The 26,909-nt window shown below is 47.9% G+C and overlaps 2 protein-coding genes and 1 long non-coding RNA gene across 12 annotated transcripts in view; 1 reads left to right on the top strand and 2 right to left on the bottom strand.

Moving 5' to 3' along the window:
* Positions 1–1,035: 1,035 nt before the first annotated feature.
* On the bottom strand, positions 1,036–10,870 carry POU2AF3 (POU class 2 homeobox associating factor 3; the record flags this gene model as incomplete). Of its 7 annotated transcripts, none has more annotated exons than XM_082682828.1 (5): positions 1,036–1,701; positions 3,089–3,318; positions 4,696–4,878; positions 8,769–8,863; positions 10,743–10,870. In XM_082682828.1, 5 exons carry the CDS (start codon positions 10,868–10,870, stop codon positions 1,330–1,332), a joined length of 1,008 nt encoding a protein of 335 aa, XP_082538954.1. In that variant the 3' UTR covers positions 1,036–1,329. The 7 variants fall into 7 exon arrangements, with proteins under 7 accessions (XP_082538954.1, XP_082538956.1, XP_082538958.1 ...); XM_082682830.1 differs by having other exon boundaries at positions 4,696–4,750; positions 10,743–10,814; XM_082682832.1 differs by lacking the exon at positions 10,743–10,870 and adding an exon at positions 9,335–9,497 and having other exon boundaries at positions 4,696–4,750.
* On the top strand, positions 4,647–18,546 carry LOC309840619. Of its 3 annotated transcripts, XR_014298713.1 has the most exons (5): positions 4,647–4,859; positions 6,876–8,013; positions 10,665–12,978; positions 13,942–14,060; positions 15,095–15,519. It is a non-coding gene; the product is annotated as an uncharacterized lncRNA (long non-coding RNA). The 3 variants fall into 3 exon arrangements; XR_014298712.1 differs by lacking the exons at positions 4,647–4,859; positions 6,876–8,013; positions 15,095–15,519 and adding exons at positions 9,757–9,888; positions 18,254–18,546; XR_014298714.1 differs by lacking the exons at positions 4,647–4,859; positions 6,876–8,013 and adding an exon at positions 9,757–9,888.
* Positions 18,547–19,654: 1,108 nt separating this feature from the next.
* POU2AF2 (POU class 2 homeobox associating factor 2) overlaps positions 19,655–26,909 on the bottom strand; it is a 49,064-nt gene continuing 41,809 nt past the window's right edge. Inside the window, exons 7-9 of one of the 2 annotated variants that reach the window (XM_082748997.1) lie at positions 24,648–24,690; positions 21,870–22,174; positions 19,655–20,666 (exon numbers count right to left, since the gene is read on the bottom strand). In XM_082748997.1, coding sequence (XP_082605123.1) covers positions 20,265–20,666; positions 21,870–22,174; positions 24,648–24,690 — 750 coding nt within the window. In that variant the 3' untranslated portion in view covers positions 19,655–20,264. Of the gene's footprint in view, positions 20,667–21,869; positions 22,175–22,679; positions 22,702–24,647; positions 24,691–26,909 lie in introns of those variants that run through there. The other variant, XM_082748998.1, reaches the window with a different exon arrangement.

The raw sequence follows: 26,909 nt of genomic DNA, 5'->3' as shown, positions 1-26,909 counted from the left end.
ACGGCTCAGAATTTTCACCTCCAGAGAGTGAGTACAAAGCACAACTCCGGTGTTCTTCAGACCCAAGCCTGGGTACTTCCTGACTGGGTAACATCAGGTGGGTGACTTGACTTCTCTGAGTCTCAGACTCCTGATTTTGCCATCAGTTTTGTTGTGGAGCTTGTGTGAGAGGAGAGAGAACTGAGAAAACCTGAAGGCAACTCTGGTGCTCAGGGAGGGCTCGGAAAATGGTAGCCATGGCCGGGACCAATGGTACCAGTATGGCCGCCATCGTGTGGAAGCTTGGGACACGGAAAACGCCCCCCTGACTGCAGGGACTCACTGCAGGGATTAGGTCCTCTGCTTCCATGCTCTCAGCAAACAGGATGGAACAGTATACTCTGACTTAAGTAACTCCTCTTTACCCTGAACGATGGTTGGGCTCGTTCAAATGGATTCATCAGAGGCAGTCAACTCTGAAATTCAGTCACGAACAATGTGGTCGACGGTCTCAACCAACCTGTCAAAAACGAGTAACGGTGCGTGTTTAAGGTGTTACCGTGGAAGTTTGGAAATCTGAGGTAACAACGAATTCCAGACTTTGTGGTCCATCAACAACAGCATGGCGGTTCTCAAGAGAAAAAAAGATCAAGTATTTGCCCAGAAAGTTTACAAAACAACACTTTGGACATGAAAAAGAATGATCTATGGGTTAATATTGCTGTAGGCAAGATGTGCCTTTTGGACATATTAACATTTCGTTGACTAATGTTAGATACAAGAAGCTAATGATTCATAAATGTCTTTCTCTGATGTGGCTCCAAGATGTACACCCTCGTTTGGAGGTGAGGCTGCCTTTCCCTTTCGGCCATCACAGCTGTGTCTACCCTCCGTCCCTATGACAGCCCAGGCAACTCGCCAAATTAAAGTAATTTAAAATTCATGAACTAGTGAGATTAAAATATTGAGAAGTAACTGGTGATTTCCAGAATTAATTGGCATTAGTCAAAGCAACAGGAAACTCTCATCAGAAAATTAAAAAAAAATAAGCCAACGTTTAATAATACAAAATTTATTAGTTAAAAAAATTAGAATTTGTTCGTTACATAGAAAAGGAAAGCTGAACACTCCCTACAACAATTTTAACTGTCAGCATACAAAGTAGGAGTGGCACGAAGACCAGATCTGACGACTTGGTACTAATGCCTAAGCGAGCATCAGAACATTGGAAATGTGACACAGGAACGGGGCTTTGTGATACTTTGTTAACAGGCTGCATTTCGAGTTGTCATTTGGTGTGGCCGAAGGACTGAGATACTCACGTCGTGTTCCAATGTAATGTAATTGCTATTAACTATAGCAGATGTCCCAGTTTGTTCCCCTTTTATAGAACTCGCTGGCCACAGCTGCGGAGGGGGCCAAGTTCACATAGTCTGTGCTGGGGTAGGAAAAGCACTCCGCCGCTCTGAGGGTGTCTACGTGTTCTGCCTCACAGGACGCGCAGTAGCAGACCGAGGGGCCGGCAGAGGGGAAGCAGTCGTACTGAGTGTACGAGGGCAAGTGCGAGTAGGAGTACTCTTCTGAGGAATAGCCACAGTTTCTGGGGTCCAGAGAAGGGGAAGAATTGTAATTCTCCGGGGCACACGCAGGTAGCTGAGCCAGTGAGTAACTGTAGTCTAAGGAACCAGACAGAGTGGAGGAATCCGAAGACGATCCTGGGGTCTAGAAAAAGCCAGGGAACAAAGAGCTTGATTAGTTAGACAGGATTCAAAAAGCTGAATAGAGAGGATTTATTAACTCAAGAGTAAGAACAGTAGGGAGGGGACAGTGCAACATAACAAAACACCCAGCCCAACCCAGGGCTGCAGAAGTAATTTTATTTGCTGACTGCATGATTTCAGGACAACTTAGTCTATATTTGCCTTTTTCTTCCCCAACAATAAATCGCCTTGCTTCACTGGCTTCCTTTGTTGTAACCCTACTTTAGAGGACGCTTTGTTCTTAAACCACAAAACCCCATTCTGCTTCAAGTCACCTGCACATCAAATCTTGCTGTGGGCCACAGTAGAAGCTGCAGGTGGCACCTTGGATGTTCCTCCACACCTTTAACCGTGGAGAGGAAAGAGAACCAGACTCAGGTACCACTGGGCTCTTCAGTGCGCCCGTGTCTGGCAGACTCCAAGACGCACAACAACTCTCACTGAAGTCTTATCCCCAGAGGAGAAATGTACCTCCACTTTCTCTTAAGCTGGTCTACAATTATTACAGAGAAAGCCTTCTTTGGAAGCCAGAAGGGAGCTGGGTGACTGGGGTCTGGTGTGTATTTTCTTGGAGTTAGTTTCTCATATCCTAAAAATTTAGTCTGATACCTACGTGGACTTTTGACAAACCAAAAGAAAAAATTATGTACATTTTAAAAAAAACTTACTTTTTATGGTTTAAAAAACTACAGGAGTATCTAAAAGACATCTCAAACAACTGGTGTTTACTAATGGAAATCTTACTGCGTTTAAATGATACCACATTTTCAAACACGTGAGGTTCACCAAGAATAGAGAATCCAAATTCTCTGAAGTAAGAGGGCTTCTTTTTTTATTAGCAGTCTCAGACTCAGATGAGTTCTCATGACTATACCAGACCCAAAACACCAGTTAGTGGGACCAGCTCAGTGCCAAAATGAAACAAAAACCGCTTATCGGGATGACAGTTTGGTACTATGTTGACAAAGCCTTAATGTCCTTTTCTAGAACTCGAAGATCCAAGGACCATCACTTAAGTCAATGATTTCCAATTCACAGATGCCTTCACTACAGTTTGAAAACATTCAACGAATATTGCCAGGAAACCTTTTTATGGGCTCACACCACTTTACTCGGGTGTAGCTGCCTTGGGAGATCATAATCGTGTGTACCCAAAGGTTTGCCCCGTGCCATGTGTGGTTACTCCGACCCCCACTGAGTTTTAAGTGGCTTCTGGGCTGTTTCCTGGATGACTTCTTAGTTGACAGGGTCTGTGTGATTTCTCATGAGATGATGAAACCCTCTTTACAAAGCCTTACTACCCCGGAGGAGGCAAAAATCAGGTTTTGCAAAGAACAGAGATAAATTACCAGGCTCTGGTTAAAGCAGAAAGGGGCAGCTTGGAAGCTGTCAGGGAAATAGGGTGACGTGCTCTGCGTGGGATTGAGCAAGGGGTCCAGGTGTGTCTCTGTCTGAAGGTAGGACTCAAACACCTGGTCGATACAGCTCATATTTTCTTCACAGGAAACACAACTGGAAAATTCTCGGGGTTGAAAGGAATTGGATGTGGAAGAAACCGGTTCAGACTCCAAATACAGCCCTAGAAGAGAAAGGGAAAAAGAGAGATTTTGTTTGTTTGTTTGTTTAAAAGTTACACTTACGACTTTGAATAGAATACTGTATTCTGAATATTTTACCATGTTAGGGGCTTAAGAAGTTCTAGAGAAGTAAACAGGCAGGCAATTGGATTTTTTTTGTTGCTCTAGTGAATTTGAGTCCCAGTTGCTCAAATCTGGTTAATAATGTGGAAAGTGGCTATAAATATGACGAGGGCACAAATAAAAGAATGACAGTCCAACCTGTGTCTAATTGTCACAGTCAAATAATGGCTCAAGACTCTACTTTCTTGTACTATAAGGCATCAACATCCCATCTGTGGTTCAAATAAGTCTCACCTCTCAGAAGGAAGGCTTTAGGAAAACATCTGAGGTCATGGGAAACAAGTCTCTTGATTTAGGTTTGTAGCTTTGCTAACCTTTTCATACTTTCTCAGTAACTTAAATTTTGAGAAGTGATACAAATGACAACACAAATGATAAAAATAGAAGCCAAGAATGTAAAGTGAATCAGTAGTGCTTGCTATAAAATACAAAAAGCAAAGATGTGTCCTTAGGAAATATTTTCACATGCTAACGGAGCTAAAATAAGTGAGCTAGCCATCATGCAGAATGCTGAAAACGAGACTCCTCTTCTGTTTTATTGTGAATAGGTTCGATTTCTGATCGCCAGCCTTAAAGGCTCAGAGAAGATAGGTTTAGAGTGTATCCATTAGATGACACTAGAACACTTGAACCTTGAAGTCTCAAGGTTCCTTAAGGTTAAGAGAAAGTGGCACGTTCAGGGGTGAGCACCACAAGCACAGGTTTCCTTGTGTGCGAGCTCCTGAAACACCTACCTCCTGGCTGGCGTAGGTAATACAGTTACTCGAACGGGGCTGAGAAAATGTGCAGTTGTTTGAGTTGCTTCCCGGGGAGAGAGGGAGGAAGGGGAGGGAAGCCCCTGCCGGTGGCTACACACTAAATCAACAGGAGCAAAGGCATTATTCGAGAACCTGAGGGTGTCCTGTATTCCATCTAACAGTCCCATAAAAAGGACAACAAGTTTCTGAACACAATTCCGATCTGTTAGTCAAGTTCAGTGACTGGGCGATGAGAAACTGGAGCAAATGTAGAGAACTAACTCTCGGGACAGCATAGGTAGCAGCAAATAGACATTTCGGGAAAGAAGGACAAAAGTGTGCCCTTGTTGTCTTGCTGGGCTTGACCTGGACTCACTATGCCCCGTTCCCCTTCTGATTGGTTGGATTCCAATTAAATGGTGGTGTCTACCTTTACCCCTGAATCAAGCACTGAGAGACGTTTCTGAGATGGACTTTTGAAAGAGGTTTTGAGGGAACCGTGACACGCGTTGCACTGACCTGCCGAAGATGGCGGGGCTGGGTCTGAAAGGTGGACGCCGTTGCCTCCCGGCAGCTGCCAAAGCAAGAACATGACCATGGACTCAGTGCTCTCAGGAGAAAGTGAAGACATTTTCCCATGAACATTTCCCATTTCCATGTACTTTGGTGCCTTCTGCTCTAAGGTAAGCCAGATTCTTTTTTCTAAAAAAAGGTGGTTGTCATTACATACAACCAACTTTATTTCCATTCAGTTTTTATGTTTGCTTGGGTTCCCCCCCCAATAGATTTTCCCACTTAAATTTTAAATTTAAGTGTAGATAAAAATGAATTCAAATGATTTGTAGATTGCAGAGGAATGGAATAGTTCGAGTATGCCCAGTAAACAGCCTTTCTATTAGACAATTTAATTTAAAAGTAATAAGAGCTAAACTTATTTAATCCCAACCCTCTGTGACTTAGTCCATCCTTCTCTTCAAAATCTTCATATACTCTCTGGAGGCTTAGCCTAGGAATTTGTTCTCCCAAAAGGACACAATTCCTAACTTTGCTAATCCCGGGTAGCTAAAAGTAGGCACACATGCTTACTAGCTATGAAATGTTAATGATAGAAAATATGTCCTTAAAGCTGTCGTCCGTGAGCTGAAGCCTATCTACATTCTAGGTAATGCTCAGTCTTTCAACTCTGTATGAGTTGCTTTTTTTTTTTTACTATTCTACCCGAATACCTGAGATTTAATGAAATTTAAGAGATTATCCCTTTTAACTATTTAAAGTAAAGCAGCCTGTACCTTCCAATTGAACTGGTAATTGTACTGAGTAATTTAGGACTTTAAAAAATAATTTCAGATGGTGCCTTTAAAGTTTAAAGGGACCAGCACTGCTCCGTGCTCTGTGCTGGGAAGCCAAGTTCACCGCACCTCTCTCTCTCGGATTACAGGCATACTTACTCCCATACAGCGTGCCTCTGGGGCTGTCGGCCGCTGCTGAAGCAGGAGGTGGTGTTAATTTTGAAAATGATCCATGCCGTAATGTCATGAACCAGGAAGCTGGAATCCTTCACCAGCTCTTTATGCAAATATTTGGCTGCACCTTGAGCTGAAGGACTTGGAAGGAGTGGGTTTTTAAAAAATCTGCTTTATGGCTGAGCTCACATTAACCCCATTCCTCTCCGGGAATGGTCTGTGTGTCTGCCTACCCGCGTTATCTCCCTCAGGTCTGTTTACAGTCTCCTGCTCGATATTATCTCTCCAGTCATGGGTTCACTTTCTCCTTCACCCCAAGAATACAAAGAAAGGCACCTTTCTCTTAGGTTTCAAAACGGCACAAAAAATCCACTCTACAATTTATAAAAACACATCCAGGCTGCTAAAAAAAAGGGGGGGGGGAATGGTTAAAGAAGGGTAACGAATATCCTTTCATAAATACTAACTCAAGTTTCCCTTTCTCCTAAAGGTAAAAGAGTGTGTGTGTGTGTGTGTGTGTGTGTGTGTGTGTGTAGGGTTGTTTACAAACTGATCTGGCCGAAATAAGTTATTTTTTTAAATCAAATTTAAAAACCTGACATGCACATCTTTCTCCTGGCACTGTCACCTGCCATTCCCTTCAATCTATGACTTCCCTTCCTGATTGCCTTCAAGATTTCAAATGGTGGGTACAGCTGTGACTATAACAAATTAAGATAAATACTTTCCTGCTTTATATAGCTGATATCATTAACCCTCTCCTTGCCTTGAAGCTTCCTTAGAGGTGTCCTTTGATCATTGAACAAATTGGAGATCATCTCTGCTACACCAAGGGGTCTCTACCGGGAAGCAGGCATACACCGTCCCCTGACAGCCGCCGTCCTTGCCTGGCGCGTATACCCTTACCGCTTTCCTAGAATCCCAGATCCTTCTGATGGTTCCGAGTGAGGGGTTTTATAGCTGGTTCTCATGATTCAATCATCAGTGTTACTTCCCTGCGCCTGTGAGGGCACTTGGGCTGATATAATCTTCCAGGAAGCCGAGAAGGGTGAGCCTTGCTGTAGGTGTCCCCAAAAGGCATTGGTTCAGAAGGACTGCTTTATTAGTTCTTGGGGGTGGTGGGGAGGGGCTGATAGCTCTCAGAAAAAAAACTTAGATAAATCACACAGCTCCAGGAAACGGATACTGGTCAGATACACAAGTGAAACGTTTTATCCTTTGCTTTCATTCCTGCAGTTAGCTCGCAGGGGGACGGTGGCCAAACCAACCTGCGAGAGGCCAACAGCCATAAAATCATCATGCCCAAGTGGGACTTCTCCAGGTGCATCGAAGCAGAATTCTACCATTTACTTTTGAGCAGCTTTGGCTCCTTAATGAAAGATTATACTTTGTTATGAACATCCTGTGTTTTTTTTTTTTTTTTTTTTTTTTTTTTTTGGCATCAGAGACATTTCCCAGTTCTCTTGTTCCTGGTTTTATTAATTTTATAACCATCTCTGAACTGAAGGAATTAATGGTTGAGACTACCAGAAGGATGAATTTAGGGAACCAATAGGTGGGAATGTGTTTTTGTTTTTACACGAAGAGTTAAGAAGAACCTAGCCATGTTTTTAGCTCTGCCTTTAAAGTGACTCTAAGACTTTGAACTTCAGCTGGACTAGAAGCATGCAGATCCCCATCTGTCTACCTCACTTGGTTGTTATAAGAACTAAATGAGATAAGGAGTGTGCAAAAGTGCTGTCTTTTAACCACTGCACAAACCTTCTGCAAATGGAAGGAAGCTTTATGTTAGCTAAAGTTACGTACTAATTTCTCCAATGAATGTAAAAGTTGTGCTGTACAGGCTGAACCACAGCACGCTTGCACCTGAACTTGAAACTCTGGGCAAAGGGAGTGAATGGACATGACTGGGGAGCTGGTTTTCGGTTCTTGGTTGTAATTTTAGTTGCTTTTCACAAATCATGATACTGACAGCTCTCATTTATGGAGTACTTGCTAAATGGAAAGCACTTGGACAAGTGCCTTATATGCCATAATTCATCTAACCCTCCTAAAATCCTATCGTCTCCAGCTGAAAGATGTGGACACAGGTGATGACCCTGAGTAATTGCTCCAGGATCCACACGTACCACAGAGGAGCTGAGATCTAAACCCAGGCCACTGGTTCTAGAACCTGTGCTCCCCACCCCTGTATCATTGGCCTCTTCCCACAAAGACTCATTTCAGAAAGTCGAATATCGTGCACAAACAGCACCAGGCTCCAAAACCACTGCAGGGAGGACGCCAATAAGCTGGAGACGGGACGGGTCCTAACGCTGGTGGTACGGGCTCCGCTGTAGTATCCTGCAGGCGCACAAGCAACCCACTGGCAGAGGTACGATCAAGGGCTTTCAGCAATGAATTACCCTCTGTTGGAGGAGAACCCCGCCTAGTTTATTTGGTTCTGCTGCTGCCCTGAGCACTCGTGGCAGCTCCGTCTGCTTGAGAAAGTACAAAAAGTGGCAGGGCACCCTTAGGACTGCCCACATCACCTCCCGATAACCGGGACCAGCTTAAGGCTTCATTCGAAGGAGGTGATTTTATACCCCAAGCTGTCTCTTCTGCAGACACATGGCCCATTTCTTCTGGGAACCTTCTATGCCTGGTGACTTACAGATAAATGACCTCAGAGGCTGGGTTTCATATGAATGAGAAGCAGGGGGCATTTGCACGGAGATTGTCTCCTTGAAGGGCTCGCTAAAATGACATAACGGAGAAACTTTCTTTGCACGAGAGACTCTCTTTTCACGTGTGAGGGCCCACACACTGTCTGCCTACCAGCGTAACAACCTCATTAGCTGCGGGGGGCTCCTCTCCCAGCACCAGGCCAACAAGCTGTTTATAGTCAACTATGATCAGTGAGGGACGAGCTCCCCGCCAAATCCTGAACCCCATGACATTCTCTACCTGTTCTTTGGGACTTCCAGTGGGGGGGTGGGGGGTAAGGGGCAGAAAAGTTATAAAGACGCTGAGGAAGGCCAGGTCTGGGGATGGTGACTGCGCTTAGTGTGGCCTCCAACACCTTTCAAGACACAGGGTTAAATGAGGCCGAAGGCAAGGTGGGGAGCCCGGGGAAGGGTTGATGCTTACGGTTCCCCCTGAGGCCGCCTGGTGCGCCCTTCTCTGCTGCAGCAGCTCCTTCACCGTGATCTTGACCCGGACACCTTGATACACCTTCGGTTTTTCTGGGGGAAAAGCGACTGAGTCAGTGGTCCGACGGTAGGTTTGGATGTCAGACTGGGATGTGGGGGAGGGGTCCTCGTTATAGGCTATGACGCAGGGACCAGGTTTCTAGGTTTGAAGAATGCAAAGAGAATGCTGAAAGACAGGTGGGAAGGAACCCCACATTTCTCCAACTTCAAAGGATGAGGAGAAGCTGGGCAGGTTTCAGGGCCTTAGTGGGAACAGAACCTATGGGTATCTGTGGGGCCACCCATCCCAGCTAGGCCCTATCGCTAGACCAATAGCACACAGGTTTTTCTGCTCCGGAATGTGGACAGCAGCCTAGGGAAGCTCACCACCTTGGCTCAATTAGGGGAACCACGGGCTCTGGGACCAGCCTGCCTTGTGGGAGGGGGTATTACGGGCCCGGAAGGGGCCCACGGGGCAAGCAGGAGCCCCTGATAGCCCACCCCACCCCACCGTGATGCCCCCACCTTGCGGAAGAAGCTCTGCGTCCCGGCTTCACCAGGCCATGCAGGCTTCTGGGGAGGCTCTAACCTCTACATGCCCTTGGTCTGGAAGCCAGCCCCGGAGAGAGCGGCGGACAGGGTGGGTGGGGGTGCGCGTTGGAGAGCCCTGTCCTCGGGCCGCTGAGGAACTTGCTAGACCGACCACAGGGAAGGGACCATGCCCGGGGCACTCCCACCCTCCGAACTTCTCTTCTGCCTGTCACCGTCGCCCCCTTTCTCCGCCTTTCCCGCTCTCCATCTTTTTCCTCCTCCCTCCTCGGGCCCCCGCTCCTGCTCTCCCTTCCCGCCGCTCCCCACCCCCTCCCTTTCTGGTGCAGGCGGCTCTCGGCGGCGCGCCGAGCCTCCGGGGACGGTGCAGCCGACGGGGAGGCCACCCTCGGGGCTGGCGGGGCTCGGCCGCACTGCCCGGCTCGCGGGGAGGCCGAGCGGCGCCGGAGGGTCGGCGGGGAGGGAGTCCGGGCGCGCCGGGAGCGGGCGGCCGCAGCCCCGGGCCGACCCGGCGGAGCCGCAGTGAGCAGGTGAGACTCGGCGGGCTGCTGGGCCACGCGAGGCCGGGCCGGCGAGCTCTCGCCATCTGGGGTGGCCGCGGGCGCGCCGGCGGCTCCGGCCCTGACCTCGACCCTGGAGTGAGCGCCGGGGCGATCGGGCGGGAGGGGCCGGGCCCCGCGGCTCCCCGCGGCCGCGCGGGCTGCCCCGGCGCCTGGCCCCAGTGGAGGGCCGCCAGCGCCGCGCCTGGCCACTGCGGAGAGCGCAGCCGGGCAGCAGGGAGCCCCCGCGCCGGGTCGGGGGAGCGAGGGGGTCTGCGGGGGAAAGGAGGCGGCGCTGTTCGGCGCTCAGACCCGGGGAGCCCCGCGCCTGGCCCGCCGGGCCTGGCCTCCGCGCCCTCTTGGCGGTGCCGTTTCTCCCACCCGCGCTCCCCGAGCGGCTCGCGGCTCGGAGGGCAGGGGGCGCGGCCCCGGGGCCACAGAGGGGCTGCCACCGCCCACCCCTGCGCTGCCCGCGGTGCGTGCGGCCCGCATCCCGGGCTCACCGTGAGCCTCTAGCTCCCCCCGCCGCCGCTTCTGGGCACACCGAGTCCGCAGCGCCACATCTCAGGGTCACAACCGTGGCCAAGGGGAAGGGCGGCTGGGGGATCGGGGTACGCGGACGTCCACAGAGGCCAGGCCGGCCTCTGGGCCTCTGCCCTGGGGAGCAGGCCCCGAGCTGGGAGCGGCCACAGCGTGGCCCGTGCCCTCTCGGGATCCCCGGCTCCTACTTGGCAATACCTGACTTTGTGCCTCTCTGTTCTATGCAGGAAAAGCTGTGGAAAGGCACCCGGATCGCAAGGCCCCTGGCTCGCGTGACCCGACCCCAGGAGAAGCAGCCCAGTTACCCGACATCGTGGTCAGCAGCAGCTGGGGCGCTGGCTGGGTGCTGGAGCTCCAGGCACTCGGCGCCTCCCAGGGCCCCTGTGCAGGGAGAGAAGCAGAGATGCAACATTTTTAAAGTTTCACAAAGCATCCAGCTGCACCCAGATTCCCGGAGCAGGAGACAAACAGAATTAATGTTTTATACCTTCGGGTATAGGTTTGAGTTTTTCCCCCCTCATGCCAAGTATTTAAAACCTCTAGAAACCCATGATTTGACAATCAATGATTGCGCGATACTTTCAATTTGAATATTCAAAGGCTTAACAAAATGGACTATCTTCTGCAGAAATCCTGCACACAGACACCCCACAGACAGCCCAAAGAAACAGGGATTGAGACCCCTTTGTGTCCCGGGCCTTGCTTTTATTGTATTTTAAACATTTTGCCCACCTTTCCACAGACAGAGCAGGAGTCCTCAAAGATGCTCTGTATTTCTGCCTCAAAGGCAGCTCTGGGAGCCCTGAGTGATTTAGGGGGCCCTTCTTGACCCCTGGAGCCAGGCTGGCCCACCAGACTGATTCCTGGATCCCTAGTCTTCAATTTAAGGGAAAATCTCAGGTTTTGGGGAGTGACCTTGGCAGCCAGTAGGTACCACACAGCAGGGAGTCCCCTGGCCCCAGGTTGCAGGCCGCAGGCCCCGCAGAGGCCTCTGCCTCGTGCCTCCTCTCCTCCTGGCCCCGCCTGGCCACCAGCGGCTTGCTTGCTTGCCTTTGGCCAGCTCTCTGACTGGGCCCCAGACCCTGCTGGTTCAAAACAGAATGCCTGCCCAGTAAGACCCTTTGCTTGTCCACCAGGAGCTGGGATGTCTGTGCAGCCTCACCCTTGAGATTTTCTGAGGCTGGCGTTTCTTGCCCTGGGAAGTCCCCCCCGCTCTCCTCTGGCTCTGGCTCGAGCCATCCCTGCCCTTTTTGCTGCACGAGTATGGGTTGAGAAACCTTGATCTTGGTTCTTCCTCATTTTAGCTGAAAGGACATGGCTTTGTGTTCAGGCCTTCACACTCTGCATGAGAGGTGGGAGATTCCAGACACGGGGCTGCCGGGCTGGGGAAGCTGAGCCCTTCCCAAATGACTTAACTGTGCTGGGTTATGTTCTCCAAGCACGTGTTGTGTCTCTTGTGTGTGATTTGGAAGCTCAGGGAAACAGGAGTGGTGTCCAGAGAGGAAGTCAGTGCCAGACCAGATCCCCTTCTAGCCCCTGGGGGGAAGAGAGAAGCCCCAGAAGACAGAGAGTCAGGAGGGGGTTCCCTCTGCAAATAAGCCAAGACACTCCCAGGATGCCAGTCCAGGCGATGGTTATGCGCCCTGTTCCCTGAGTTCTCTGCAATGCCAGGAGTGGGGCTGAGCCCCGTAGGCCACCAGAAAAATAATCTGAATTCCCTTGAGTGTGTCCACTGGACGGTAGGAATGGGGGTCTCCGAGGTGACGAGGCACTGGGAGTCTGGGATGGGGAGGAGCTAGGCTTGGCAGGGGATCTGGGCTGGGAGCACTTGAGATGGCACCTGGCCCTGGAGGGCAGGATGGGGTGTGTCTGTCTCTAGTCCCTCTGGACTCTGTCAGCCTCTGCAGTCTCTTTCCACAGAGGCCTTTGAGCCTGGATCGTGTCTCCCTGTTGGGCGTCAGGCCTGGGGACCAGACTCGTGAGGAGGGGAAGGACCCTGGTTGTTCAGAGAGCCCCTGTTTCCTGTCTCCCTGCCGGGCCCCGTCTGGGCACTGCTCCTTCTGATGGAAGAGTGAACAAACCTGGGGACGGGGGAGGGGCTCTTGTCCTCAAAGCTTCGTTCATTGTTTCTTTTCTCTTTTGCCTTCCTCCTTTTTGTTTTCCACCTTTTGGTTTGCTTTTTAAGATCTTCCTTTTGGACTTCCTATTTGCTTTTTTCCAACTTCCTTCCTCGCTTCCTCCCGTCCCCTCTTCCTTCCTTTTTTCTTTCTCACTTTTTGTCACTGCCTTCCTCCATTTCTTGCCTGCATTGCTGTTTTTCTCCCTGGCCCCGAGTCTATTCTGGGGAGCTTTCTCATGTTTTTGGGCTTCCTTTCCTCACTAACCTCTCGTTTTGCTTGGAGATGGGCAGCGGTGCTAGGAGGCCGCTGAGTTCCCTCGGCGACATCCCTGAGGCTGAGGCTGAGGTTCAGCTACGCGGTATTTGCTGAAGGCAGCCAGAGGTTGGCGGCCGCAAGACACGAGATCCTTGGAAGTCACAGGGTCTGTAGAGACCGTGAGGAACGCTGCCCCTTCCTTAAGAAGCCTCTGCCTGGACCATGGCAGCCTTTCTGGGGGTTTCTGTGTTGGGAGGGATGTTCGAGCGCCAGCACTAGCCAGCAATTTCAGAAAACTGGGTTTCCTCGTGCCTCAGCTCTGTTTTGAGAAATGCGTCTCCCAGTTTTTACCTCTATATAAAGGAGTTTGGGTTGCTATAATTTGTATAATTGCAAAACCCCAGCACAGATATTTAAGATCCAATCATCACACTTGTGGGTGAAAGGGAGAGTCCTTTCTAGAAAGTCCCATCAGTCTTACCGCCAGATCCCCGTGTGTCACGAGGCCTGGAGCAACCAGCTCTATCCCAGGACCCCATGGAGTTGGATGGTCCTCCCAGGAGACTATTTTTTTTTTAAAGGTGTCATTTAGTGAGTGTTTATTGGACATGAGGCACTGTCTTGTACGGTCTCCGCATTTCACAGATGAGGCTCGGAGGGTTAAGCGATGCGCCCAAGATTCTTGAGCACATAAATGGCAGGATTGGGTCTCAAACTCTGGTAAATCTGAGGCTAACACTCTCTTTCTCTTAACTCTCAGTGTTGTCTTCCTGATCCTTTATAACAGAGGCTTGCAAACTTTTTGGACTTCAACCCACGATAATAAATCCATTTTATATGTTCATATACTATGTAACAACATTCACATGCTTATTTAACAAGTTCCTCATGCAACAATGTACATCTACGTATACGAGGTATTCTGACATACTCTATCCTATCTTTTCCATTTCATTCTATTTGTGAAAAATATATTTGTGAGAAATCTATGCTGGGAGTCAGGAAGATCATTTGCTGAGCCACGAATGAGTTGTGACCAGCACTGGAAAAATTCTGTGAGACAGGCATGCACACTTGCCCCCACGGTGCATGTGGAAGTGTTTCGAAGTGTTCTTGGTGTTTCTGTCAGGGCGTGCGAGGAGACCGAGGCAGGGCGGTGTACTGATGTGGAAGGATTCTGTAGAGACAGGGGCACCAGAACCCCTGAAGGGGAGCCCGGCTGGAGGAGAGGGTGAACTGCTCATTAAGGTAATTAATTACAGTTTCTGCTTCTCAGACTAGGGACTCTTCCCTCTCGCTGAGGACATTGTCACCTCCAAGGTGTCTGCCCTGAAATCCTGATAATCAATCTGGGGTTTTAATAAAAGACGGAAAAAAGAAAAATATTATGAGCTTTCAACAGGTCTGAACAGGCTCACTTGCTTCAAAACATAACACAGGGTCCTGATGTTTGGATGTTGAAAGGGACCTTTGAGGTGTGAGAGAGACTTCGATTCTTCTCCCAACATTCTAGCCTCTGGCTCCCTCCACTGCTTGGCTGAGCTCCTGGCCCATGGGGGACATACATGGAGGAAATGGGAGCTCTGTCTTCATAAGGGACCCCATTCCGCCATTTAAATATAATGATCACTGATTGAGTCAAAACCCAATGAGGTATTAATTGTGCAAATACTATGTATTGAGCATGATATCAAGCATCCTGGCTTCTGCCATCAACTGCTCTGTAAATAACTTGGGATACCTGTCTTCCCCCTTCCATTCCACTCTTTCTCCACTGTGGGTTTGTCTGGTTCATTCACTGATTCACTCTTTTAACAGCATATACAGATCACCTGCTCTGGCCAGGCCCCGTACGTACTGAGCCTAAAGAGGTCTTGCCCAAGCTCCGCCTCTGCCCTGAGCCATTTCTTTTTGAAGCTCATTATCTGTAGTTTCTCTAATTTCTCACTTATTATAGTTTTCCAGGTCTCTGAAGCACTGAGCTCAGAAACTCTCTAGTTTGTCACTGACCTTCTTAGAGTTACCGAGCACCCAGAATAATGGGAAGAGAATACATTTATTTTGAAAGTTTTAAATGGAATATTTAACTGAATTTTGGGGGCAGGCTTTCCATGCAAGTGACACCGCAGAGCATTGTGTTTTCTCCCCTGAAGTAGAAGATTTCATTTATATGAAAAGATTTTCAGTCTAAGGAGAAAGGGGGAGTTTATTTCCTCCAAATTTGACTACGGCTCTAAAATTCTCTTTATTAATGCAAAGTTCCATTGTCATTTTGACTTTAGGACAGTGTTACCAAACCTTGAGAGGAATATCAAGTTCCAGAAACATGGCAGAAGCAAGTCCTTCCTGGGCCCAGAGAGAATGTTTAGTCCATAGGAAAATGACCAGGAAGACTCACAGCTGGAGGTTGTTTAATGATTTGTGGTAACTCAGTCTCGTCCCATAAAACATCTGAAGTTTTTACTTTCCCTCAAGAAGCTTCTGTAGGGAAGAAGCATTTGATAATTTATCATTCAAATAAGGAAAATACTGTCAGATACTGCTTGACAAGTTCACCTTGAACTTAAGATATTTTCTTGTGCAATATTTGAGATATATAAAAATATATAAAGATGCCTGTGATAAAAGCCTATGAATATGAATATATGAATATGAATATATTACCAAGGTTAAGAAAGAAAAGAAAAGAAAGTGACCTTTCATTTAAGCCTAACTTAATTTATTGAGCATTAAACTTTTGGATGATTCCACTCAAGATATTTCATTAGGAAGAAGGTCAGTAGGGATATTTATCAGTTTTCCTAATGCAGAAGAGTTCCTTCTTAAATATTATTTGTTTTGTCCACATTTTCTTCCCTTTGGAACTTGTGAAGATTTTTTACTGTCCTCCTCTTTTGGCCTGTAATACGCTAACAATGATAATGCCAATTGCAAACCCACACATCTTATTTATCAGAGGTTAAGAGCAGAGGACATTTCTGTAGCAAAGATCAAAGATAACATCTTGTTATCACTTACAGATAATATTAGAAGATTTCCTTATTATTTCTTTAACCTTATCTTCAGGGATTCTGGCTCCGTATCTATTTGTCCTATTTGTCTTAATTCCAGCAGAGATAACACCCAACTTTGAATATCTTTTATTTGTAAGATTTCTTAACAACCTATTATAGTACATGTAGCTACTAAATGAATATATAACCATTTTTATATGGTTATATATAACCTACGTCGAAGTTCAGTAGTATTCCTTTTTGGAGATATTTAAAAATACTAAGCCAATCATCTTAAATATATTACCACTGCTACTATCAGCTTTCGCAGAGACGATGTCTAATGTGAAACACTAAACGTTGTAGGGTTTTCCCACGTATCAGTCCCAGAGAGATGTCACCCATAGAGTCAAGGTCTAAAGAGTGAATCTTTTTTGTGGTATAATTTTAAGTTCAATTTAACAAAGATTTTGCTGAGCACCTAGAACATGCTGGGCTCTAAGCTGGGCTCTGGGGACCCAGGGCTGAGCCATTCCTAAGTCCTGACTGGATGAGTCCGGTCAGAGACTCACTTTTTAGCTACAGTGGCTGATTTTGCATTTAGGCTCTCTAGAGTCAGTACTTACTGAATATGGCCCGTAAAGGAACAGTGTAGTTTTTTTTTTTGTTTGTTTGTTTTGTTTTTTTAACACAAAGGATACTTGAGACAGAACCCAAAGATAGGACCTAAAGAAAGTATGATTTTGGTGTAGGGTTGGTAGAATTGCTCTAATGTTAAGGCGACTTTAACCTTGGATCCAGCCATTGTAGTCATTTCAGTTTTTTAAGGGTTACTGATGTTTTATTTCTTGTGAATATATTATTTAGATTGACATATTAAAGAAAGGAGCACAAAGATGCTAGTAATACTCCTTTTCAAAAAGATTTTATTTTTGTGTGTGAGAGAGAAAGGGAGGGTGAGATTGAGAGAGCACAAACCCGAGCAGGAGGAAGGGTAGAGGGAGAAGCAGGAAGCCAGATGCAGGGCTCTATCCTAGGACACCGGGATCCTGACCTCAGCCAAAGGCAGACGCTTAACTGACTGAGCTACCCAGGTGCTCAAATAGTAATACATATTTATGTGTGTGCGTGAGTGTGTGTGTACACATCTGTATGTGGGTACATGTGTATTTTACTTTAAGGGTTAGGAATTCTCCCTTTGTGGGGTTTCATGTTGAGAATGCTAGTACTTCAGAGTACTAGAGTATTTCCTGACCTCCCACAAGAGTACCATTATATCCCATTATTAACTGAGCTGTAGCAAATCATACTGCTCATGTAAGAGCATTTATAAAACAAACAAAGTAAAGATGTGGTTTTCTTTCATTCTTTGGGGTTTGCATACCATTACAAGAGGAACACAAACATTCTCAACTACACGCTGTTAATGTCCATTTCCAGTGATTTTGGGGAGGACTGTGTATCACAGTTTTTGCAGGGAGAAAATTCACTTTCTGGTTCTTCTTGACATTATTATCTAGCTAGCTTTCTTGGGTGACTTGAACTTGCCATCATCATCTCTGCTTACTTTCAACCTTAAAGGACCTAAAAGAGATAGTGTTTTGAACCTGAGTTCTCTGATTTTCCCTGCTTTCCCCAGCAAAGTTATGAGCTTGAGGATAGCAGGTTTAAAGAAGCAGAGGGAGAGAGGATATATATATATATTTTTTTTCTGATGCTGACATTGTGGATTATTGTGCCCAGATGCAGTAAGTCTCCGAGGTGCAGAGGGACAGAGAGCACACTCGAGTGGGAAATGGGATAGAATAATGGGATTCAGTTCCGTGTCATAATTTTGTAGCTTGGTTTCACTTTTTGACAAAGTATTGTCAATCCCCAGAACAGTAAACCAGAACCAAATCGAAATATATGTAATAATATAGAAACACATTGTCAAACTAACTAGAATGCCTAAAAATCATTTACTGCTTGGAATTACGAACATCACCTCCCACACCTCTATCCCCTTTAGACCAGGTAGCTGAAATGGGTACTAGATGCCGTACGGGCCCGTGTATGTCTCCTTTCTTGTAAATCAGTTTTGCGAAGCATCGTGAAAGGGCTGAGGTGCTTTAAGAAGAATGTGCATTGCAGTGCATTTCCTGCATTTCCCTCCAGGAAATGAGGGAATGGCTGCTAAGCTTTCCTTACCTGAGGGCCAGTGCGTCCTTAGGTTGTGAGATGAACATAATTTGTGAGAAGACAAGTGCAGACCAAGGGAAGTGAGCATGTCTAACATTTAGCTTTACGACCAAACCCAAGTTAAAGCCAATAAAGACATTCTGATGGTCTACCCGCTGGTATTGTGCTGTGTGCTACTCTGTAACAACGATCAGCAGCAGGTGGCTGCAACTATTATGAAGTGTATGCAACCCATGTAGAGAAATGGCTCTTGATATCTTCTTTCAGGTGCAGGGACCTGGATGACCAATGGCTCTGCCGAAGATCCCAGGACCAGGACTGAGGCCTCAAGTCTCACTGGACTTAAGAAAGAGCAACTTTGTTGGCCACAGTAGGAGTTGCCCCTTTCTAGTGAAGAGCTAATATGGAGAAAAGTAAAGATCAGGCTGTGACACCGTGTGGCGGGAGGGAGGAAGTAGGGCAGGGGACCCAGGAGAGGGCAGCCCAGCGTGTGGGGACTGTCAGTGCTCCTTCCTGATCTGCTCCGTCCGGGATGCTTTCTCGTGGGAGGCTCCGTACCCAAGCATTTCTGTAGGCACTCCATAAGTTGGAAGTGTAATTGCTTAACCAGAAAATAGACATGAAGGCACGGAGAAGGTAGAGTATCAGTCACTTCTAAATGTGAATCAATGTCCTTGTTTGATGGTAGAGCATGGGACACTAACAGAGGGTGTGATGGAAACTGTATTGAGTGGCTTTAGACAACCGGTGGAAATGAGAGCAAAGGGCCCCCAAGAGATGGAAGAAAAAGGTGTTGGGCCAAGAGGCACCAGAGGGGCCAGGAAAATGTGATAAGAGAATATAGAAAGGAAGGTGTCAGGAAAGTAGTAGAAGGAGTGGGGGTGGGACCTGTGGGCCTCGACTCACACTTTGCAAAGTCAAAGTGTGTGTGAGGCTTTTATGACTGGCTTGGCCTGCAGCCAGGCCCACGGCTTGGAATTACTTTGTGAACACCAGTTGGTGAAGCAATGTACCCCGATCAAACTTACATGAGACAGAAGGAGGTGTCAGATGTATTTCTTCATTTATATATGGTAAGAGCTGAACATTTTGGACCAATGAGCCATCAGCAAGGTCTTCCTTCAAATGGTATGTGTTGTGTATCATGCCGCTGGTGCACACCTGGCCATATGTCCTTCTCCAAGACCCCTGTACATCTTGGTGTTTTGTGGTCTGTTGTTTCTTGCCAGCAGCCCAGTTCTGCTCTCACTATTTTCCTTATTTATTCTTACTTGATTACAGGATGTCCATTTTATGAATCCACTCTGATGACTATAGTTTTTTCCACCCGAGAAACAATGTCTGGCTTGATTAAGGCTACTGCAGATCAAAGAAAGTTTTGGGCTCATATCATTTTTTGGATGAGACTCATTTTTGGACATCCCAGACTTTAGGGCAGAATCAAAGCTATGTATCTATGAAGCCATAGTCTCCTGCTCTCATCCTGTTTTAAAGACAATAAAACATTTGTATGTGGTGCTATATTTTTACAGGGCCTTCACAAGTCACTAAGGAAGAAATGTATATAATATTTTTCTTTTTAAAATTCTTAAAAAGAAGATTATTTATTATTTATCATTTATTTATTATCATTTACTTATTTAGAAAGCGGGGAGGGGCAGAGGAAGAGGGAGAGAACTGAGTACAGAGCCTGATGTGGGGCTCGATTCCACGACCTTGAGATCACGACCTGAGCCAAAATCAAGAGTTAGTTGCTCAACTAACTGAGCCACCCAGGTGCTCCAATACTTTCCTCTTTAAAAATCACATGGCATAAAATGAGTTTTGTTATATGTGCCCTAATCTGTATTATGTCCTATGCTTTCTCTCTTACTATAGAACACACTTAGTTCATAATTAAGAAAAACTGAACAGTTTATTTCATGATCTGCACAAACTTTTTAATGTAATTTGAGAAAAATATGAGTGCTAATGATGATATTCAAAGGTAACAGAAATTCGGAAATGTGATGGGTAACTACAGTTCCAACGCCACACGTGTAGCCTGTGTCTCACTAGAATATAGTCCCTGATATCCTGAATTAACGTGAGGCTGTATCTCAGTGGGGCTGTGGGAGGGAGGATGACGAATAAATGCCGTGGTCCCTCTACAAAGGGTGGCACGAGGGCCTGTTCTGGACATCCAGTTCCAAATGAGCTGCAAAGACCCTGAAAACGATCTGCGAAATCCAGAAGCCAGCTCAGAGAACAGCACAGCCGGAGTCCCGTGGCACACGCCTCAGTAAGCTCTACGGCATTCGTACGACCCCCACGCCATGCTCCCGTCTTCCTTGGTCCATGAAGAAGGGTCCTGAAGGCCGGCCGTGTCTGCCCCCTCATCCGGGGAGAGGGGCACCACCTTGTGGGGTAGGTCGTTGGACATGGTCACGAGAGGGGTGAAGGGATAGGGGGGTGGTGTGGGGTACCCCGGCACGTGGTACAGATCCTCTAGCGCGTGCAGTGAGTAGGGCTGAGCCCCGGCCAGGGGGGCCCCCCAGCTGGAGCTCCTATGCGAGGTGGTGCTCCCCGACTCCAGCTGGGAGAAGCAACTCACGCTGGGTGACAGGGTCTGCAGGGTGTCGGTGGGCACAGGGTCGGGCTGGCTGAGACCATCGGGCACTGTTTGCTCCCACGAGTCCCTCTGAGGAGAATGGAAAGGTGCCTGGGGTTAGTCACCAGGGGACACTCGGATGCTGACAGATTTCCTCACCAACACTGGCTGCCAGCAGACGCGGCTTCCAGGGCAGACTCGGTGTCCCCTCTCTGCTGTTCCGGCCTCCTTACCAGGCAGTTCTTCCCTCTGGGGTTTGACACCAGCAGTGACTGACTCATTGGACCCCCTAGATCTATTACAGTCGCTTTCCCCAGAAAACAACATTAAATGAGTAAAATGAGAGAACAACAGAATGAACATTTATACAGCATTTTACCATTTCCAACATTCCATGTCTTGCATTCCTTTAGAGCCTCACAATACATGGGCTCCTAATGCTCTTTCCACCCTGGGGAGGCCCTCCTCCACGAGGGGGGGGGCTCTGAACCATGTGGTGGGCTTTTGCTCCTACCAAGAGGTAGGAGCTTCCATAGGCTTGGAGCTAGAAAGGTTTGGGTTCCGTCCCTGACTGTGCCCATTACTCCGTTCCTGACTTTGAGTACCTCACTTTGTTCATCTGTAAAATGGGGCTTCAGTAAGTCTATCCGGAGTTGTTGCAAGTGTTCCATGAACAGAGGCACATGGAAGTTCCTGGCTAGAGCAGGTATTTGATGATCGTGTTAATTACCACCCCCCTTGCCCCATTTGGTCCCATTTTTTAGAGATTCATTCCTGTAGTTGAAGACTTTAGAGCTTTCTCTAAGATGGGTGTTAGTATTCTTCACATCTCTATGAACTTCCCTCTTGGTTAGGATTGAGGAAGAACAAGATTCTACAGGGTAGAAAGATCGTGGGAGGGGTGGCCTGGCGCCTGGGAGGGAAAATGGCCTGATATGCCACCCTGACGGGGTACAGCCTGGTCTGTGGGAGATGGGACCTCAGTGCTCTTTCCTTGTGTGCGGGAGGAGGATGGGCCAACATCTGGCAAGATTAGCAAAGTACTAACAAAGTGGGTAGAGATCCTGCCATGTGGTCGTCCCCTCCCGAGCCCCAGGATGGACCCGCTCGCCATCACGGTGGGTGGACCTTTGAGGGAGGCCCCTCGGAGAATGTCCTGGCCCAGCAGCCTCAGGGGTGCGCGGGACGAACCAGAGCTTGCTTCCACCCCGTTCCTAGGCGCAGGGACTGGCCAGATGTGCGCGATTCTGGGCCTCGCCTTGCCCCCAAACCGTGAACCACGGGCATACTCACAAGCACGAAGTGCGTGCTGGGGTCCCCGGCGAAGGGTGGCGGCAGGAGCGGCGGCAGGGGCGAGGCGCCAAACAGAGAGCCGGTGCTGGGGGTCAGGCCGGGGGGCCGGTGGTCTCCGTAGGGCTCCGGGAAGTAGGAATCCAGGAGGCCCGGGTGGCTCTGCCCTGTGGGGGCCTCGCAGGCAAAGGGCTTGGCCGCTGGGCCTGAGCTGCAGACCTCGTTTGCGAGCTGTCTGGTGTTGTGGAAGTCCGTCTCAGAGAGGAACGATCTTCTGACCCCGTAGTAACCCGACGTTACCGGTGAACCTGTTGCCAAACGGAAAACAAACGGTCAAAAATGTCCCCATGGGAAGTCTGGGCCTATCTGTGGCCGCTGAGACTCTCCACGAGGGAAATGGTCTTTCTAACGTGGGCCGGATACCAGGGCAAACTCTGAAACAGAGAGAGAGGTCTTGAAAAGCATTAAATAGTGCTGCATTGCCTCTTCTAACCCGTCCAGCCCAAATAACCAATGTGTTTCAGCTTCACTTTGCCTTCGGAGAGCAGTTCATTGGGCGCGGTGCGGAAACTCTTCTCACTCACTCACTCAACACACTGTGCATTTCCTGTGTTCCAGTTACTGCTCTAGGAAAAGTCTGGCCCTAAAGGGAAAAGAAAATGTCTTTTTCTCAGTGTCTGAGCTCTGTCCCCGTATCACAGGACTGTTAACAACAGGCTGCTTCTGGGCGTCTGTAACCTGGTGGTGCTGTAACCCGGTGGTGCTGTAACCCCACGCCACATCAGAGTAGCTCCTACTCCTTTGTGTACTGACCTTCTGACATGTGTCTTGTACCCGGCAGGCAGCATGATGGCTCACCTGCTTTGGGATGGTGAGCATCTGTGCCACCGAATCGGAGGACTTCAAAAAATGTGTTTTCTGGCTTCGAAGAGTCTCATGTTATTTGCTGCCCTCTTGTGTCCATGCCGAGTCCCTGACTCAGTTCACCTGGGCCCTGGGAGAGTTGGGGAAAAGAATACCTCGCACGGAAAGGTTCCCTTGGTGAAAACAGGGGAAGGAGTGGAAGCTAAGAAGAATCTCGTTTATGGCAAGGCCAGTGGAATTGTCCCATAAAGGGAGAGGTGTTTGCCGCAGTCTTCCAGCCCAGCGGCTCGGCTGTAGCAGGAAACACATGACCATTTAGAACATGTTCAGGGACATAGACTCTAGCTCTGTCAAGTGGATGGTTTGATTATTCCAGCTGGTGGTGGATGTGGTCTGATTCGCTGGGATCTGCACCCCGAGATCACAGAAAGGCTGAGCTGGAAGAGGATGCAGGTGGCTTTCTGACCTTCCCCCAAACAGAGCGGGCCACTTGCGGACTCTGTCCCCGCCCACTCTGCTCTCTCGTCCACAGGGAGAGAAGACCCTTCTCCCAGGTTGCTGGGACATAGTCACACATCACTCTACCCGCACGACTCTTTGGCCCTTGCCACGCGGTGTGGTACTGGGTGTTGTGCTCACTACTCCCGCACCGGAGTTACGGCCCTCTTTCTAAACCATCTGCTACCTCCATGGGGCAGAGCTTGTGTCTCGTACATTTGCTGCAAATCCAGGAGGATAATACTGGGTTCAGCAATTATATGTAAATCTATTCATTCACTCAGAGGAAATAAAAACTCCGTGTAGAAACTTACATCAAATTCTACCCTTCTACTCTCCTCTTAAATTCCCTAAGCCCAAACTTCTAATCTGCTCGTGAATTGGAAAGCTGCGGTTAGGGATTTCATCATAAGCATAGTTTCACAGAAGAAAAAAACATGTGCACGTGGAAAATTAGTATCAATAGAAAAAATTCTGTTTCGTGTCATGAATTTATATCCATGGGACTCATTAAGGCTGAGGAGAGAATGAAGAATAGGTAAATGAGGCTTCCAGGATCTCACGTCTTCGCTGCCAATTTCCGAATAAAAACAACCACCAAGAAAAAACCAAACCAAAACAAAACAAAAAACCCTGTGCTCTCTTCAGCATATATTTTTTTCTCCTTAAAGGGGAAGGATACTTTGAGATAGTAAGAAAAGCTGCAAAAATGTCCTTCTATAGAAGGGAGCAGATTCCAGGGATGGTAACCATGATTGGGAAACACAAAACGAGACAGTCAGATAAGCGGCATCTCCTGTGGTTCTCATTCCTCTTCTTACCCAGCTCTGAAGCTTACGGAGATTGCTGAGAAAACCTGGGCCACTTCTGAAAGGAGTATGTGTGTGTATGTGTGTGAGTGTGCACGCATGTTCATGGGAGTCCCCAACCCTGTCACTAAGAACGAGAATGCCCCTTTCCCATCCCTGTGGGAGGACGTAATGAGACATATGCCCTGAAATGAAGACCAGATGCTTACCTAAGCGCCTGACCTCTAGAGAGCACCCAATAAATGGTAGTTCCTCCATCTGCCCACCCGCCTCTCTCCTGTTTTAAAGCAGGTGCACAATCTGTCAGATCACGGTGCTGGGATTTTATACATTTTAAAATTGTATCAAGGGCCTAATGGTTATTGTTTCTGCTCAGTAAGCTTCTGCTGGGCAAGGAATGGAAAGGCTGCCTTCAAGACAGAATGAACTCTGAATTCAGGAATGGCTGAATTATGTCTGTCTTCACTGATTTTACATTTTAAAAATGCCTAGTTTGAAAAAGTAAAATTTCCAAAGTGCCATAAGGCAGTTATAAAAGAACGGAAACCCCAGAGCCTGACTTGAACGCAAACGGAAATTAACCACCTGCTCCTTGAGCTCAAGTACTCACCGGGCATCTGAGTGAACGGAGACTGGGGGTTGCTGGCACCGCTCTGGAAGGCAAAAGGCAAAGAGAATGCAAGTGTTTTCTTTAGTTGTTAAGTTTGAATTAAAAAAAAAAAAAAGATTAGGGATACATTTTATTTGCTTTATTTTCTGATACTAAGATTATTTGGGGGTTAAATTGGGAGGGCGAGTGGGAATCAGAATTCAAGTGTCCCGAGGTGCCTGGGGGGCTCAGCTGAGGGTCCAGCTCTTGAATTCCATTCAGGTCCTGATCTCAGGCACTTGGCGGAGGGCAGGGGGAGTGTGCTCGGGATTCTCCCACTCCGTCTGCATCTCCTCCTGCTAGCGTGCTTGCTCACTCTCTCAAATAAATAAATCTTAAAAAAAAATTCAAGTATCAGGGAACCAAGTTTTACAAGAGATGAGAGAAACCAAAGTTAGAGTCTGGTAAACATGCCAAAAAGCACAGGCTAGGTGAAATGGACTAATCTGTCTTCTGTTTTTTATTGTTCATGGCATTATCAAATGTAGATCAAGTGATTTATATACATACAGGACCTTTGAAAATATAACCACATTAAGATGAGGTCATACTGAATTGGGGGGGGACCCTAAATCCAACATGACTGGTGTCCTTCTAAGCAGAGGAGAAAGACACACAGAGGCACAGACACAGAAGGTAGAAGGCTACATGGAGATAGCAGCAGAGGCCTGAGGGACACGACCTCCAGTTACGAACCAGCAACCACGGGCGGCTGGAAGAGGGGGGTGGTATGTCCCCCTGAAGACTTCGGAGAGAGCTGGCCCTGCTGACACCTTGATTTTGGACTTCTAATCTCCAGATGGTGCAACAATACCTTTCCATCACTTTAAGAGCCCCACCCTCCATTTGGGGCACTTGTTACTGCAGCCCTAGGAAACCTACTGTAACTGTCAAGTTACTGATGATGAGGCAGTCACAGCAGTGTCGTGTGGGAAGTGTTGGAGTTGGGGAAAGACGGAGTGAGCAGGGCACCTAAGCTGGGATTAGTGGGGTAGGGAACACATCCTGGGGCGGGGAAGGGGAGATGTTGCCGAAGCTGACCTCTGGAGGAAGGGTATCCAGGTGTGCTGAGTCCTAAAATACACAGTTGCAAATTCTAGCTCCATGATGCCCAGGAACAAAGTGATATAGGGAAAAAAGCTGTTGCAGAAATTAAGAGTCCTCAACATCTGGTTCTTTGGATCTGCGCTCCTGACCCTCACAGAGCTATAGATTCTTAAAAGTTGGAAGAGATTTTTTTAAAAACATTTAATTTATTTATTTGACAGAGAACACAAGAAGGCAGAGAGACAGGCAGAGAGAGACGAGGAAGCAAGCTCCCCACTGAGCAGAGAGCCTGATGTGGGACTCGATCCCAGGACCCTGAGATCATGACCTGAGCTGAAGGCAGAGGCTTAACCCATTGAGCTACCCAGGCGCCCCTTGGAAGAGATTTTATAGAGAGCTTCGTGCAACCTCCCACCGGGGCCAAAATCCAAAGCCCACTTTATTAACACTGGGTGCAGCTAGCTTGCAGGGCTGCGGAGCCCAGTGCCCACTCTGAAAGCCCACTTCTTCTCTGGGCACTTCTGACTATCACAAAGCAGGCAGAAAAGAATCACCTTCTTCTTTCTCATCTTTTTTGGTCCATACACAATTGGGTTCATCCCTTCTTCCATATATGGCTCTTCAAATATTTGAAGAGAGCCCATTATTTCCCTAAATGTCTTCATCAGTTTGGGCTGCTATGCCAGATGCTGTAGACTGGGTGGCTTGAACAGGAAACATTTCTCCCAGTGCGGGAGGCTGAAAAGGTGCCCGTGTGGTCGGGGTCTGGGTGGGGACCCTGTTCCTGCTTTACACATGGCTGGCTTCCCATTCTGTCTTCATGTGGGAGAAAGAGAGATCATCTCTCTCTGTGTCTGCTCCTCGGAGGGCACTAATCCCATTCACCAGGGCTCCACCCTCACAACCTAATTCACTCCCAAAGGCCCCATTTCCAAACACCATGGGCCTTAGGGCTTTACACATGAATGCTTTTTTTTTTTTAAAAGAAGGGTGTTTTTTTGTTGTTGATTGTTTGTTTGTTTGTTTTTTTGAGATTTTATTTGTTGACTTGACAGAGCACAAGCAGGCTGACCAGCAGGCAGAGGAAGAAGGAGAAGCAGGCTTCCCACTGAGCAGGGAGCCCCATGTGATGCTCGATCCCAGGACCCCGGGATCATGACCTGAGCTGAAGGTCGA

Source organism: Mustela nivalis (assembly GCF_964662115.1).
Source record: "Mustela nivalis genome assembly, chromosome: 9".
Classification (NCBI taxonomy): Eukaryota; Metazoa; Chordata; class Mammalia; order Carnivora; family Mustelidae; genus Mustela; species Mustela nivalis.
The sequence above is the reverse complement of the archived record's forward strand: the minus strand, read 5'-3'. Positions and strand labels throughout refer to the sequence as shown.